General features: G+C 32.3%; 1 protein-coding gene across 2 annotated transcripts; it reads left to right on the top strand.

The window, feature by feature from the left end:
• The first annotated feature begins 3561 nt into the window (after nt 1-3561).
• Nucleotides 3562-14159, top strand: LOC114299831 (double-stranded DNA-binding family protein). Of its 2 annotated transcripts, XM_028244662.2 has the most exons (8): nt 3562-3698; nt 4971-5036; nt 5147-5196; nt 5313-5377; nt 10773-10883; nt 12387-12478; nt 12594-12665; nt 13890-14159. In XM_028244662.2, exons 1-8 carry the CDS (start codon nt 3696-3698, stop codon nt 13926-13928), a joined length of 498 nt encoding a protein of 165 aa, XP_028100463.1. In that variant the 5' UTR covers nt 3562-3695; the 3' UTR covers nt 13929-14159. The 2 variants fall into 2 exon arrangements, with proteins under 2 accessions (XP_028100463.1, XP_028100464.1); XM_028244663.2 differs by lacking the exon at nt 10773-10883 and having other exon boundaries at nt 3575-3698.
• Nucleotides 14160-17783: the final 3624 nt, after the last annotated feature.

The raw sequence follows: 17783 nt of genomic DNA, 5'->3' as shown, positions 1-17783 counted from the left end.
CAATCAAGTGTCGGACATCTAATGATTTTGAACATAAAAGTCAAATAAGCAAGATCAAAATTAATAGAAAAAACTCAACTTGCTTAAAGGAAATATAAAAATGCTTCCAGCAATGGTATATATAAAGCAGATCAAACACATAATTATATACAAAAATTGTTTCACCGGATGATCGGCATAACAACTGAAAGATCCTATGATATAGTCAACAAGCTCTGGCCAATATGATAGTCACGGTTGACACTATAACAATCACGGTCATAAGCTTTGGTCGGTCGTTCGTCCAAACGACCGGTCAGACGATTGGATATATAATTTCTATATTCGGATGTCTATATATCTAGACTTTTTGAAATGCTTCTACTAATTTTGAACATAATGTAGTCGGTACCATCATCATCACTAATCACAATTATCAATTTTTTATGATTTAAATTTCTACCAGAGTCAATTGATAAAAAAATTTGAAGTTGTTTAAAAAATATATCTAACATCTTATTACAGTGCAACTTCCTTCCATATGTTCCCCTTCATTCTATCCACAAAAAATAAAAAGAACCAAATATAGAAATAATTACTAAAAATAAAAAAATCAAATATGTTGATTTTTTAATATATATTTCTAGTATTTAAAAAAAATGGTTGAGATATTTTAAATTTTAATTTTTAGGGTTTTTAAATTATGAAAGGTGCAAATTTTCAAAAATTTCATACAAAAAATATGGGAGAGTTGAGAGCCTATTGCTAGAATAATTTTAATTGAGATCAGAAAAGTACAATTATTGAAACCAATAAAAAGTTGTACATTAATCTGACTATAGATCCACTCGCACATTAATATAAAAATAAGACCAAATTTAGAAATATTCTCTAACAACAAAAATCAAATTTGTTGATTTTTTAATATATATTTTTAGTATTTAACAAAAAAATTAGTTTAAGTTTCTTAAATTTTAAAATTTAGGGTTTTTTTAAGGGTTTTTTATTGATAAATTCCATTTAGAGGTGTTCTAACTCAATAAGTCCATCATGAAAAATTATAACCTAGTTAGTCCCATGCATTTATATTTTTATTCTATGAGATCTTTTTTTCCTGATTTATATTATTTGTTAGATTATTATACCATTATGTCTATTGTTGATATGTATTATATAGAAAAATGATATACATATTTCTTTTTTGTTGCTACATCTATTTTGGTAATTACCATTATTCACATTTTACTTTTTGATCAGTTTCATTCACATTTGTGGTAATGTTTCATTGTATTAGGGTTTCAAAACTCTTTATTTGGTAGGGTTTAGAACTCTAGTTTACACATGGTGGTGAAATAATATTATGTTCCTCCATTGTTGAGGTAAAATTGTGTTCCTCCATTGTCACTTTGTGTTCAAAATTCTATGTTCTTCCATTGTCGCTCTGTGTTCGAAACTCTATATTTCTCCATTATTATAAGTCGAAACTTTGTTTATGTTCAATCAATTTTGTTACAAATATATTATTCAAAGGTGGGTTTGGTTTGATTTATATTAGTGGAATAGTGAAATTGCATAGATTGCTATTGATAGTGATAATTGTAAAGATGATAATGAAGATGAGGATACGTGTGATATTTTTTTGTTTTTAGAGTGATTGAGTTTTTTTATGAAATTCTAATTATATTGCTCCAATTGTTTATATTTTTGGTCAATTAGTGTGAATGTTCACATTTTATATTGTTTGAAAGTCAGAGAAATAAGTGTTGAAATATAGATATGAACATAATTATATATTTTGCAATATGTGAATGTTCACATATTATTGGTCATTTGTTATTATACTTATTGGTTGAACAATCATTTTTTGTTACCATTAAACAATTGAAATAGTTATTTTTTTTTTCAATTTTGTTTCATGTTACAGTGTGAATGTTTACATTGGTATGAATTAATTTTTTTAAGGTTAGTTGTATGTTAATTGTAAATTATGAATATTCACATTGTATTTTTGTATGAAATTTTTTTTGAAGTTTTTTTGAAAGTTAATTGTATTTTGTTGTTTATTTTAGAGAGATTTATTAGAAAATCCCTTTTCAATTGTTTGTATCCCAATTAGTCCATAAGATATTTTTGTATTTCAATAAGTCCTATTATTTGAACATTTGATATTCTAAATCTTAATTTTCATATTTAAAGTATTTTATGGACATTTCTATCTTTACAAATATTTTTTGAACGATTAACAATTTGGTGATGTGAACATTCATATTTTACAATGTGAATATTTACATTGACGTGTGAATGTTCACATTGGCATGTTAACATTTACATTGATGGTGTGAACATTTGCATTGACGGTGTGAATATTCACATCACGAAACATTTACACTGTAAATATGAATATTATTAGGGGTATTTTGGTGATTATGTTACTCATAGGACTTATTGGCATATAAGAAAATAATGTGAACTAAATGGAATATAAGTAAGTGAAAAGAGATTTATGAAAAAGTGCCCATTTATTTTACTATGCTTGTTGGTTGAACAATCATTTTTGTTACCATTGAACAATCGAAATAGTTGATTTTCATTTTTTTAAATTTTATTTTGTATTTTCACATTGTAGTGTGAATGTTCATATTGATATAAGTTTATTATTTTTTTAACTAGTTATATATTAATTGTAAATTGTGAACATTCACATTTTATTTTTGTATAAGTTTTATTTTTTTGAAAGTTAATTGTATGTTTGTTGTTTTTGTTACTGTGTTTGTTAGTTAAACAATCATTTTGGCTACCGTTGAACAATCGTTTTTGCTACCATTAAACAATTAAAATAGTTGATTTTCACTTTTTTTTTTTAATTTTGTTTTATGTTTTCATGTTGCAATGTAAATGTTTACATTGGTATGAATTATTTTTTTAAGGCTAGTTGTATGTTAATTATAAATTGTGAGCATTCACATGGTATTTTAGTATGAATTTTATTTTTTCGAAAGTTAGTTATATGTTTGTCATTTATTGTGAACATTTACATTATACTTTAGAATGTGTTTTGTTTTTTCAAAAATTAGTTGTATGTTTCCTGTTTATTGTGAACATTCACATTGTATTTTGATTTTCATTCAGATTTTTTATTGCGTTATTTTTAAAATTTTCAAATTATAAAAAGGTTCAAAATTCATAATTTTAGATTTTGTATGGAATGCAGAAAAGATTTTATTCATGAAATAAGGGAAAGAATTTCCCTTTAGAATGAGAGAGATATTTATTGTTATGCATTAGTTTCAAAATAGAAACATGCGTAAAAAATTAGAAAAAATGATTTGGTCATATTACATTAAACAAGACTTAATAGAATACTTAAAAAGAATATAGATTAGATAAAATAAAACACTAAAAAAAAAGAATTTATCAAAAAATGACTATTTTTAAATTTAAAAAGTTCAAAATTTACCAATTCTTTTTCGAAAAATTCATACAAAAAATTTGGGAAAGCTAAGAGCCTATTGCCAGAATGTCAAAAAGGTACAACCATCGAAACCAAAAAAAAGTTGTACATTTTAATCTGACAATAGATATATCTTATCTGGCAATAGACCCACTCGCACATGTTTTTTGGTTGTGTATATCTATAGCTCGCCGACTGCGTTTATCGAACGCTTGTCTCTCTCTCTGTCTCTCTCTCTCTCTCTTTTCCATTCCGCTGAATTAAAATGGTAACTCTCTCTCTCTCTCTCTCTTATATGTAAGGGATCAACTCAAATCTATTTTTGAGTTGTGAGCTTCGAAGTGATTTCGAGTAGATGGGGTTTTGTTACTTTCTTTACAGATTGTGTTCAATGGGTCATTGTATTATTCCTTGAAATTCCATGAATTGAGTGTCAATTGTAATGCCTTAATTGTTTTTTTTTTTTTTTTGGGGGGGGGGGGGGGGGGGGGGGGATGTATTGTGACTAGTTCGTTGTCTTTTGGTAGAATTTCAAATGATATTGTCGTTCTGATGAACCTATCTGAAATGTTTAGCAACACCCAGAAGCTCAATTTTGAAATTACATTTTGATTTCTTCATTACTGAACAAAGATTTGATATATGCCCATTACGCTTTTTGCCCAATACAGTCTCTTTCACTTGTTTCAGATACTTCTTACTGCTTAAATGTGTTTCTATAAGTTTTATTCTGTGAGGCTGTGTTTGGCTCATGGATTTGGGGAGGGATTTGGAAGGGGAAAGGGAAAATAACTACATTTGACCTACGTTTCAATGTTCCCTTTCAAATCCCTCCCCAAATCTATGAACCAAACGTAGCCTTAGGCATTTGCATGTGTTCTTTAATTTTGATTCTGAAGGCAGAAATTAGTTATTTGATGAGGAGGGTATCCTATGATGGGTCCAAAGTTTTCTTGGTATATCTCTACCTCTTGTAATTGGGCAATATCATTTGGTGTGGATGCAACAAATAGTAGAATAGAATAAGGGATATCCAAAAGAAAAAGAAAAAAAAATTGTAGGGAATTTGAAAATGAAAAGATTCGACAATCCTTTTTACTTGTTTGGTTACCATGAAAAACAATGAGGAAAAGATGATATGATGGAAGTATGTGAAATTTTTTAGTTTTAAATATCACTTATCTTTTTGTATTTCTTTTCATTTCATATAACTTTTTAATCTTACATTTTTTAAGTAGTGGGGAAAATGCGAAGGAGAATATATTGCCTTCGTGTTTTTTTTCCACTTCCAAATCCCAGTTTCAGACAAAGGCTAATTATGCTAAAGTTTATGATTAGTCCTGTGGATTTGTGGTCTATGAACTCTTTTCCGTTCTTAGTTGATTCCTGATGTAATCTGTTGTATTTGATACTTAGATTAACAACGAAACATATTGATGAAATCATTTCACCATTAACTTGCCAAAATTCTCCATTAGAATCTAACTTTGCATTGGAAGATAATTTTGAATTTTAAGCACCTATTGTGCTCATATTTTAGGCTGACCCTGAATTGGAAGCTATCAGGCAAAGGAGAATGCAAGAGCTAATGGCTCAGCATGGCATGGTGAGTGATCATCTTGTTTAGCTTGTGCAAGTATCATTACATTATTGGTCTGCCTCCATTTGATCTGCATTTTTATAATGTCATTACTTATGGATCTTACTTCCATGCAGGGAAATCAACAAAACTCTGAACAACAGAACTCCCAGGAAGAAGCCAAAAGGTAGCCCTCCTGATCTAATAGTAACATCACATAACACTCATGGTTTTCAGCAAAGACATGATTAGCAGTTCAGTTTGTAAATTTTCTTGATCTGGACTATTTAAATATTTGCTTAGGGAAGCAGATGAACGGAGGCAAATGATGCTTAGTCAGATTCTGTCATCTGAAGCACGGGAAAGACGTAAGTTCAAATATGAGCAGAATATTTGGAATTTTTAGTGATTAGTGATTCACATGTATCCGATGCAATATTCTATCTTATGTTAAAGTGCATGCATTCTTCAAATTTTGGTGGTTTTGATTGACCGAGACACGTGTTTCCATTGCTTGGTTTACTTCGACTGTCTGGATTTAATTTGCTCCATTCACATTTGGACTATAATGCAAGCACTTTTTAGTTTTACTCTAGGTCGATCTGCACTTATGAATTTCACATTTGAGTTAGTTGAACTGCAAGCTGGTAATTGTAGTCATGGATGGGGAATTCTGTCCCTTAAATGACAAAGAATCAGTGTTTTACAATAGCTGTTGTTTAGTTGTGAGTGGTTTGAACTTTTGCTATCAGAAATGTATAATTTAAATTGCATTGTCAAGGAAACCAGGGAATGTGATATTGGTGGCTCGACAATAAAAAAAAAGGTTTATGGAAGTTGTATTAAACTTTTCTTCGGTTCGAAAGGGTTTTGTCTTTTCCATCCTTGAGAAAAATTATGTGCTGTTTTATGGCAGATGGTGATTGATGAAACACATGATTGTGGGATCTTAAGGGATGCGGTGATGGTCTCACTATTTTGTTATTACTTATTCTTGTCAACAATCTTGTCTGATACTTGAGTTGGAGGGGGAATCCCTTCTAGTTATGCCTAAGAACTATGTTAATTCCTTTGTTTTTTTTTAGCTGTGATTTTGAATTTTAAACCTTTCTTCCCTAGTTTTTAGATGCATAACTTCATCATTTGTTCTAGAAAGCACCACTTATTAAGAATACGAGGCATTGGAGAAAATAGAAAGTTGTTGCAAAGTTATATTATGGTGGTGGTAAATCTGGTTCATTTAGAGGGAATTGGGTGATTGAATTTTTGAAGTTTGAATTCAGTGAGTTAAAGCCATGAATATTGTTAACTTGCATTAAGTTGCAAGAGTGAGCAATTGCTACTGTGTTAAGTTCTTTTACTTCTGATCTAAGGCAGCATTGGATAGTGTTTTGCATTTACTTTTATGGATGTTAATGGGGCACTTTTAACTTGTACAAGGACACAAATACTTGTTAAAGAAAAAAAAACTGCACAAGGACCAATATACCCACAGGGTATTTAGTTGAAAAATAACTTCTGCCCTGCCCTCAAACCATCTTCTAGGTATTGTTGTCAAAATGGGACTGGATTGTTTGGTTGAACCGGTTCAACCATGAACTGGCCACTGAGAAGTAGAGGATATAGAAGCTCTCCATGATGGCCTGATGAAAGGGTTAAGTGGTTGTTCTAAAACATAGTGTATTATGAGCGTGATTTTAGTATGGTTTCCTCTTCTTTTCAAGCCAGTGGTTGAAGGACTTCATCGAGAAGGTTGGAATATCGTTAGCACCACAAACAAATTCCTCCTAGAATAGTTGGTAATGTGAATTAGTAAAGCTTTGTTAATTTTCGGAAGTCCTGGGACTCATGAATGCAATTTCTACGATAGAGGTGTCTAGGGATGTGAATCATTTAGCGATCTAATTAATCATGGGTGTTTAGAGAAAATATTGGCAGTGTAGGTACATACATTTAAATCTCACGTGGTAGGCTGAACTATGGCTATGCCATTTCGACGATCTTGCCATGTTGACATCTCTAATGGTCAAGGATCCATGTGTCGGTCTTGTGAGGTGACATGTGGACCAATAATATATCTCCTCATTCACCCCTTGGAGGGTGAGCCATGATGGTTGAGGATAGTGCACTCCATGCCTAGCTATTGAGCCTTAGGCAAATGGACCAAGGCATCTCATTGCTCAGTTGGGTCAAGAAGATCTCCTCCTGAGCATGTCACCCTCTTCACTTGAAGACACGCTTAGCACTAAGGGTGGAAATTTGCAATACGACACGATAACACGATTTGAACCGTACACAAAGTTAGCGGGTTAGGGTTGACCATTTCTTGACACGAACATGTATATGACACGACCCGATAATACAAATATTAAACAGATTGGGTTAGTGTCAAATCTGTATGACACAAAATTGGCACGGATAACCCGTATAACGAAGTTACACATTTTAATATTATTTCCACTAAAGAGTAGTATGACATATTTTAATTTCTTACATAATTACATCCAATTTATTAAAGGGTATGTAAAATACGATTTTAAATTTAATATAGATTTTGTTTTTGCTTTTAATTGAACTTAATGTATTTTTTGTCTATTATTTGAGTTAATCTAGTAAAAAATATAATATTTATAAATTAAGAAAATAAAATTAAGTTGAAATCAAATATTTTAATAAATAATTTCATTTAATAGAAATTAGTTTCATTAAATTTAACTTGTGAAGAAAATTTCAAATTTTTTTTCATACATTTGATATTTTTAGTTAATAGTAAATTTTTTTGACATGACATGTTAACATGACACGAACCGGATATGGACCGAAAATGACATGACACGATAACAGGAAGTGATAAATGGCTCGGGTTAGTATTAAGGTAATTCTGACATGAACTCGAGATGACATGACACGAATACGACCTAACACGTACGACGCCCACCCCTACTTAGCACCCCTGACTCGGTTCTTGCCATGTCTATCATGGTTTCTCCAAGTGTTAAGCATGCTTATTCTTCGAATGAATGTGCCTGCCTGTTGTTTACAGTTCGTGCTTGGTCCCTCTCGATTAGGTTGATCAGCTTTCCAACCGAGCGCACATCTTTGACAATGTGTACTGCACTAAAGAGTATCTTGATGCTGCCATGCCAACCTAGGTTTGGTGTAGGGCCTAGGAACCCCCTTGGGGTTAGTGCATGGGGCATTAAAGTGATGCATGATCTCACTCAAGATCATCAAAGGACTTGTGAGGTTAGAGTTGAGGGTTCATGGAAGTGTCTTACCATCCCTCTCCTTTGAGGGCTCTTGCACTAACCGGTTATAGAGAGAGGAGCTTCCACAAAGACGAACTCAGACCAAGATATTATGCTTTGTACTCAGTACGTACCTACCACATGATGCCACCTTCGATATGGCCGTCAAGGTATGAGATTTGATAGAACTTGTAGTTGAGAAATGTCCGAATTGTTGGGTAAGGGAGATGAGCCACTTGTCCCTGGGCATGGGACACCATGTGTAGTGAGCTAGCTCCCAAGGACCGACCTCTCTATAAGGAGGAGGTCTCCTCCTCCATGCATGCAAGATAAAATGTAACAATCATTGCCTTCTCTGGCAAGCTTTAAAGACTTTACAACCACTTTTCTTCTACACTGCTTCAATTCTCATTTCCTACCTTTGGTGATCTCATGTCAACTCAATGCCTACCATTTTTATAGAAGACTCCATACCTGGTATCTTATTGCCAGCCTTCCACTGGGAAATGGATAGAGATGTAATCGGTTTGGGACGGTCGGTGTTTAGGCAAAATTTTACACCGTACCGATAATGTTGATTCTATTATTATATTGAGGGGTTGTTTGGGATGATCTAAATAAGTGTATTTTTTGACTTTTTACGAAAAAACATGAAATATGGGTTGGGTTTGAAGTGATGTGGTAGAGAGAGGATGTAATTTAAATAAGATGATGTGACTTAGGCCTGGTTTGGGATAATGAAAAAAAGTCAAAAAGTTAAAAGTTACTCAAAAAGTTAAAAAGTTATCACTACTCACAAAAAAAAAAATTAAAAAATTAATTTTACACAAGTAATTTTCAAACAACTTTGACGTCCCACAGGCGCAACTGGCTTTTTGGAAAAATTGCACTGATTTAGGTGCACAAATAACAGTGTTGTTCGGTCCGTGGGGGCCCATCACGGGTCTCGTTTTAATAATCTGAACCGTTCAATGTGTAGAATTCATCGAGTACTATGTGCCTGTAAAAAATTACGTTGATTGGATATTGGTAACTATACGATCAAATCAGTTAGAATTTATAAAATGGATGGTGTTATAGTTAACGGTTGAAAAAAAACTAATCCGATCAGATAGCTATCGATATCAAATTAATGTGATTTTCTAGAAGCATGTAGTACTCGACGATTTCTACATATTGAATGGTTTTGATTAACAAAACGGAACCCATGGTAAGCCTCCACAGGCAGAACAACACCTTCAATTCATTGCCCGAAAAGCAGGGAACCATCTCCCTCCCCCCCCTTACTCTACACACTCTGTCCCACCTTCAATCCCACCGTACAGCCTATTCCATCCAATCTTCTCTTATACATTAATTTATACAATTTTTTAATATACATTTTTTCGTAAAAGGTCAAAAAGTTATCCCAAACAACTATATTTTTTTCCTCAACTTTTTAGTCCAAAAAGTCAAAAAGTGCACTTATTTAGGACACCCCAAACAACCTCTTAAATAGGATAGTGACTCTTTGACTTTTTTGACTTTTTTAGATTATGCCAAACTAGGCCTGAGAACCAATATAGATTGAATTTTTCACTAAACCGCACAAAACCGTACCAATTCAAATGGTTTGGCTTGGTGCGGTTTAATTAGTTTAGGGCCTTTCAAACTTGAGTTGCTTCTTAAATTTGTAGTTTAGTAAATAATTTATATAAAAATTTGAAGTAAAATTAGAAATAAAATATAATCTGAAAATCAAAATTTTGACACCAAAGCAAAACCAAGTTTAAAACCATCATCCCATAAGGCTAAATCACAAGTCTATCAAATAGAGCCAAAACAAAAAATTGAAAATGACATAAGCATCTGCAATAGCTATATAAGCATAGAAGTAGCAAAACTTGACTCATGCACATATGGGTGGCAAACTAATAACTTATTACATTGGCCTTGTTTAGTAGAGCTTTTTTTAAGTTAAAAGTTAAAAATCAGAAAGCAGAAACTAAAAGCACTCCTGCCCCAGTTTTTAAATAATCAGTTTTTTTCAGCTTATTTAAACTATTTCTACCTAATAAGTTATAAGTAGAAGCTGCACCAAAACAGTCTGGCACAGATTCCCAAATCAAAATAAGCTATAATCATCCCTCAAAAGCTGTAACAAATAGTCCCATTGTCAATATCTATTGTCAAACCTAGAATATTTAAGAAAAAATAAACAATTAAGTTAATCAACTGAATTTTGTACTCAACCAATTTCATTATATATTTAATATATACTATGTTTAATATGGGAAACTTTTGGTTGGTTTCGGTTTAATTCAGTGCACAAGGTGCCTAAACCAGTACTGAATTGAAAATCGAAAAAAATTAATTTTAAAAACTGCACTGCATAGACTGATTCATATTAAAAAACCTACGAAATATAACTAATTCAGTTCGGTTTAATCAGTTTTTTCGATTTTTCTTTCATTCCTAGCTACAAACAATTGGCTTTTTTGTTGTCCTTATATGGAAAACTGACTTGGAGACCCAGGACTCAGAATTGTGGCTCTTTGTGGAAGAAGGGAGAATTCAAGAGTTGCTTGGTCTGCTGGTTCAATGGTTCTAGCTTCTAAGCGGTCCATGTCTTGTATTGAGATTTCAGGTATTGGCCTCAAGTGACTTGACCCTTGAGGATAGTGTCTATCCACTCCCCAAATGACTTCTTGTTCTTAGTGTTTTTAAGGATGGGACGAGGGTTTAAAGGGGGACACAATTCATTTTTACCTCGTAGTTTAATATTTGGGTGTCATGAAGTGTCAAGGGATGCTGGTGGGTATTGAGGCCAAGTTTGGCATGATTGAAAAAAGACAAAAAGTCACTATCCTATTTAAGTCATATCATCTTATTTAAGTCACATCACCTCTCTAACACATCACTTCAAACTCAACCCAAACCCAACCCATATTTCATAAAAAGTCAAAAAGTGAACTTATTTAATCTTCCCAAACTAGGCCTGAACAGTGATTTCTCATTGCAGTAGAAAGTTGTTTCACTGAGTTTTATGGGTGAATCCTGTTAAGGATATCTCAGCAAAGGTTGGTGTCATCATGGAGAGGACTAAATTGCAATTCAAAGTGTAAAAATTTCTTACAACACAGTGGCTTTATATTTTTGGGTAATTTTTTTAATTTATGTCAACAATTTGTGTTATGGTATGGGAGCTTTAGACATGGTGATTGACCAAACTGGATGGTCTATCCCATTGCTGATGAGGACTGAAGTTGGTTATGCAGTATCTTTTACCTTACAAAGTTGCCATAACTACTTATTCCCTTGTGTCATGCATTAACCTGCTTGAGTTGTAACAATGTAGTGTCTTAAGCGTCCTCTCTAGGTGACTAGAAAGGCTCCCTCTTTAATGCTCTCTTTTCTTCTTCTTCAAGAACCTTTTGAGTTTTGTTTTTTTAGTTTGAGAGTAGGCATGCCCAGAGGTAGAACAGGAACCTTCAGAGGACCATAAAGGGGGGAAATGGGAAAAAAGAAGAAAATTACTACTCCCTACGACCCATTCTTTTTGCCTTTTTAGGAAGTCTCAAATAGTCTATTTTAAAAGGTAAAGGTATTTAATCACATAATTTTACAAAATTATAGTTTTTGGATGAGTGGGAATGCATTTAATAGAGTAGATCAGAGTGATCATTTTGGAAATTCAAACTATAGTTGTGTGTAAAATGCATCCAATATATGTCCTAAAAGGTTAAGGGTGTGTTTGGTTTGTGTTTGTAGAGTAGTTTTTGAGATAAAAAATATGAAAACTTGTTTAGTTTGCCTTTTTCCAGAAATGGTTTTGGAAAATTGTTTTGGGAGGGAGAGTTTTAAAAAAAGTGATTAATTTGATGTGTAAGAGAGAGTGATTTTGGAAAGAAGGTAACCAAACAAAATTTTGAGATTTTTTTTTGAAAAAATTTGTTTGGTTTGATTGCTCTTGAAAATTTGTTTGTAGAGAATTTTTTCTAAAAATTTTTCTGAAAAACAAACCAAATAAGGCCTAAATTTTTCATAGTGGACAAATAGAATGCATACGTTTTAGCTGTCTTTCATTGGGTTCCGATTCCCAATAACTATTTGCATTATATCCGTCTTCAACTGTTATTTCTTTACACAGTTGCTCGAATTGCTTTGGTGAAGCCTGAGAAGGCTAGAGCAGTTGAAGATGTTATACTCAGAGCTGCTCAAATGGGTCAGATAGTTGAGAAGGTAAGTTTATAGAGTAGCATTGTTCTTCGTGCGTATAATTTTCCTTTTCTTTTTTGTCATTTTAAAACTCCAATCAAAATACGATACTAACATGTTCGATTTAACGATCATATAGGTTTCTGAAGAGAGGCTCATAACATTGCTGGAACAAATCAATACCCAAACAACTAAACAGACAAAAGTCACGGTAAATCCTATTATTTTATTCCTGTCTATCTATGAAGCACGGGTGCGGGTACGAGTACGGTACGGGTACGAGTACGGGTACGGCGATACGGCAAAATCCCAAAAAAGTAGGGTACGGGTACGGCTGCGGTACGCCGATATTTTTTTTTTTTTTTTTTTTTTTATAATTATGGTTAAAAGATCTAACCTACAAATTGAAGTTAAATAAAAAAATAACTAATAATAATATTAATAACCTACAAACCTGCATTTTCATCTCTAATTTTTTATTATTAATAACTAATAATAATATTTATGATTATTACCATTTATGATTATTAGCATTTTCATCTCTAATATTTATTAGCATTTTCAGTATTAATAACTAAAGAAGAAACAAGAAAAAAAATAAAATAAATAAAGATGATGTAATTTTTTATTATTAATAACTAATAATAATATTTATGATTATTACCATTTATGATTATTTATTAGCATTTTCAGTATTAATAACTAAAGAAGAAACAAGAAAAATAAATAAATAAATACAGATGAAGTGATATACCTGCGTCGAAGTCGAGGGTCGAGGGTCGAAGTCGATAACTGGGTCGAAGTCGAAGTCGAAGACAAGGGTCGAATCTCTGGGTCGAAGTCGAAGACGATCTCTGCTGTTTCGAAGTCGATCTCTGGTGTTTCGAAGTCGATCGATCTCTGCTGTTTCGAAGTCGCAGACGAGGGTGAGTGAGGGTCGAAATCGATCTCTGCTGTGTCGAAGTCGCAGACGAGGGTGAGGGTCGAAGATGAGGGTGAGGGTCGATCTCTGTTTCGAGGGTCACAGAAGAGGGAGATGGAGATGGTCGAAGTCGCCTCTCTCTTTGCTTCGATGAGATTAGGGCAACAAAAGTGATGACATTTTTTCCTTTTTTTTTTTTTTAATTTTTCTTAATATTGCTCCGGTATCCCTCAATTTTTCAAAAAATTTGGTTTCTGCCCCCGCCGTACCCAAAACGCACCAAACGCGTACCCCTGCCGTACCCAACTGAGGCAGAAGTACCCGACTAGTTTTTCCCGTACCCGGTACGCGTGCAGCCGTACTGGTACGCGTACCCGCACCCGGTAAGTACCCGGTGCGTGTACGGCACTATTTTTGGAGTACCCGTGCTTCATAGCTGTCTATCATATTACCTTGTATGTTGTTTACAAATCGTTGGATTGTTTGTTACCCTGTGGTATTGTAATATCTCAGATCCAGAGGCGTCGGAGTGTTCTTGAGGATGATGACTAGCTCAGTTGAATCCAGTGCTTCTTATCTGATGATATGTGATAATGCAATTCTCTCTTGTAATCTATATCTTAAGATGTACACTTTTTGTGATCTGCAATTTTCTCGTCTGTATCTTGGTCATCTTGATTTCCCCCTTGTGTCTCAGTACACTTTTTTATTCCTGAGTGGTTATGAAATTGAATGAGTGCCAGCAGGATAGACTTGTGAAGAAAAAATTTCATTTGAACCTAATGCTTCTTATTTGTCGGGCTGTTTGGTGGTGCAGATTACGAAGCTACTTATAACTATTTATTTTTATTATTCTTTTGAAGATTTATGTCAGAGTGCTTGGTACAGCTTTTGTTTGCAATTTGTGAAGTAGATTAACTTAGCCTCCGTTTGGGAAGAGGGTTGGCTTTTTGATTTTTTGGCTTTTTTGACTATTTTAGCTTGGGCTAAAAAGTTTGGTTTGGGAAGAACTTTTTGGCTTTTTTGACTATTTTTGTGAGAGAAGAGTGTAATGATTATGGGTTGGATGTGATGTTTTGTTTTTTGTGACAAAAATAGTCTATTTTGTCTTTTGTGACTAAAATAGCTAAAAAAGCCCAATTTAATTCTTCCCAAACAGACTAGATTATTGGGATGCAGGGGTAGATGTGTTTTTAGTTTATGCTATTTGATTATGGGCTTGTTAGACGCTGCACCAAACAATAGACCACTGTACCGACACGAATCAGTTTTATATATGGCACTATACCGGCACAAAACACTTCTAGTGATGGCAATAGATATTGTCGTGAAAATATTTTTTTAGTAACTTATCGACTCAAAATGTTAGCGGGTAATAGGTCTGTGATGGCATATCTCTCTCTCTCAAAGTAAGGATAAGATACACCTATGGTTCATGAATTCCGTTTTGTGTTAATTAGGTCTTTCAACTATTAATTCTTAAAAGTTTCAATTTTGATAATTCATTTCTCAACACTTAAGAAGACTATCTTTTATCTTATGAGTTGATATTATGGTTGGCAGTGATAAAAGTGAATATTTTGAGAATTAAAATAATAAAATACATACTTTAGAAGTAATATGTTTATTTTATTATTATTTTGTAACAATTTAGATGGTGCATTTGAAATTAGATCAATTTGAATCAAATTAAAATTTTTGAGGACAGTTGACAAAATTGAAACGCGGAGGAGGAAAGTGATGCCAAGTGTATATTTTAAGGATTATGTATGTATTTTATTCTTCAAATGTAACATACACTTTTTTTAGAACATAGATATTATGTACTTAAAAAAACACTCAGAATTTGAATCTATTATTATTGATTTAAACTTAGTGTGTCAAACTTAGAATGAATATAATTTATACATATGGAGCACTTATTTTAATATTTCTATGAGTAACATTATTGTTCTTAGAATTTCAATGAAGTGAGTGGTCTCTTTAGCGACCTTGACCAAGTGAAGTATTATAAGTTATGAGTTAAAGATCATTCATTGCTTTACCTAAAAGATTTAAAAAATGAAGAATATAATAAGGAATTATACATTAGGGCATGACCTTGTCAACATATATATATATTTTTCATGACTAAAAATTATATAAATATATATTGTATATTAAACAAGTGATAAATTAATAATCAGGTAAGAAAGTTGTTTTCTTTCTCTTTCTTCTTTAGTAGTCAGTTGAAACATTATTGAAAGATTGAATTAATAAAATTATAATAGTAGAAGGAATGCTTGAGTTGTTAGAATTGGTCACATATATTGTGACCCATGTGGGAATCTGATCAAACAAAGACCTTTCACATTTCACAAATAGTAAATGTTATGTATCAAAAATTCATACACAAAAAAATATGAAGCAAAATAATATGCAATCTAAATTCATTCTAAGTATTAATTTCGCTGTATAAGAGTTAAATTTGAATCATATAAGTAATATTTTTCTTGATATTTTTATGTGTCTGAATTCTTGATACCTAACATTACTATTGCATGTAGAGACTACTAACTCAGACATGAAAAAATATCAAGAAAAACAATATGTGATCTAGATTTTCACCATATACTTTGATGATTTATTTATTTATTCTACAGAAACTTGCACAAAATATGTGGGTTCCACCTCTTATCTATCTTTTATATAACAATTATGTTATGTGCATAGAAGGAACCAAACACAGAATGCATAGATGTGAAATAAAAAATGTTTTCATTCGTAATTGCAAACATATTCGCATCAAATATGCTGTCGTTTGGTTCTTTTCTGTGAACGTAGACTGTTTTTTTATATAAAGTTATGAAAATCTACAATTGTTCACATTTGAAAACTCCATTTAGCATTGTAATTTGGATAATCAAAAGACAGAGATATGGCTGTTGCATGTTGCTTACTAAACTGTTTGGCCCCAAATACAAGTTAATTAAAATATAAGAACCCAAATTACAATGGTGTTTATATAAAATGTGAAGTATTGACTCATTGGAACATTCCAAGTGGAGTAGATGACACATAATGATTTGGGTATGTTGACATTTGACCTATTGGAGGATGTAATTGATTTGATAACTCAAGAATGAATATATAATGCGATCTCAATTTACCACTCAAACCTAACATTTTTTAGGTGGCCAATGGGGGAGTGAAGAGTGGCTTAGGCTCCTCTCCCTTTTTTTTGGGGTGGGAATTGGAGATTTTTGGTCTAATGCATCATAAGGCTAGTAGTGCAACACATCATCAAAACTTAAAATCAACTGCATACAAATTATAATCATTATGAGTTTTGGATATTCTTTAACTATTTTGGGTTAATATAAAGATTTGTTGATGTGTCTTGGTTACATATATTGATCACTTATTTGTATGAATAGAAGAGATCTCCATAAACATGTCAGTTAGCATTTTTTTGGGATAATTAATAGGAGATGATACAATATTACACAAACCTTGTGGGGAACAAATACACTCCAACTTTGTAGAAACGTGAACTTTTCACCTCAACTACTGAAATATCTAAGATGTCAATCGGGTGCCACAAAATAAATTTATGTAATATTCTTGAGTTCGAGTCTTATTTTTACGAGCGCAATTTCTCTATTCCTATTTTCCCCTATTGATTATAAAAAGAAGAAGAAGTTAGGTCATCATTTTTATCACATTCTAAAACGTGAAAATGAGTTAGATATATATTCTAAAACATGAAAATGAGTTAGATACATATCGGTCATGATAAAGTAAACTGGTTCAACTTTGGATAACAATGGTCTTTTCCAAGATAGTTAGGTTCTTGTATTGTCAGTTGGTATTAGTGCAAACTTGGTCAATGAGATTGAGTCTCTTCTTTTTTTTTCTTTTTCTTTTTTCTAGCATGGATTGAGTCTCTATGATCCTTCTTATTTCAAGTATTCTATTCAATGTGAATAATTATTAGGGTAGTTCTAGAATAAGACTGTGTTTGGATTTAAGATTTGTGGAGAAAAAAGAAAAAGTGCGAGAAATAAATTAATTTTTTCTTTATCTCCTTCATCTTTTATTTTTTCCTTCACAAATTCCTATACAAATATCAGCAGCCTATTGTCACTCAAATATCTAACAAAGGTAGATCAACATTGTTTCACTTATAAATTTTTCAGCTACGCAAATGGTTAAAAACACCACATGAATTGTCACATGATATTTTTAGATTACTAAATAATTACCAATGATAGTGTGAACATTAATGTTCCTAAATATTATTATGATCAAAATTCAGATAATTAAATATTGAAATCCATATAGTGTCCATTGTAGTTTCATATCCTTCATTTTCCAATTTTCTACAGTTATTTCCAAGAAAAAAATATCAACATGATGAGGCCTTAT

This window comes from Camellia sinensis, chromosome 9 (genome assembly GCF_055761805.1).
Source record: "Camellia sinensis isolate YWXY chromosome 9, ASM5576180v1, whole genome shotgun sequence".
NCBI classification, from domain to species: Eukaryota; Viridiplantae; Streptophyta; class Magnoliopsida; order Ericales; family Theaceae; genus Camellia; species Camellia sinensis.
Note: the sequence above shows the minus strand (reverse complement) of the source record. Positions and strands in the feature narration are given on the sequence as shown.

Excerpts from the sequence above, each read along its gene's own strand:
- LOC114299831 (XM_028244662.2), top strand. Across the intron at positions 5,378-10,772 it reads ATCTGAAGCACGGGAAAGAC|GACTCAGAATTGTGGCTCTT; the intron begins GTAAGTTCAAAT and ends TTGGAGACCCAG. Across the intron at positions 12,479-12,593 it reads TGGGTCAGATAGTTGAGAAG|GTTTCTGAAGAGAGGCTCAT; the intron begins GTAAGTTTATAG and ends ACGATCATATAG.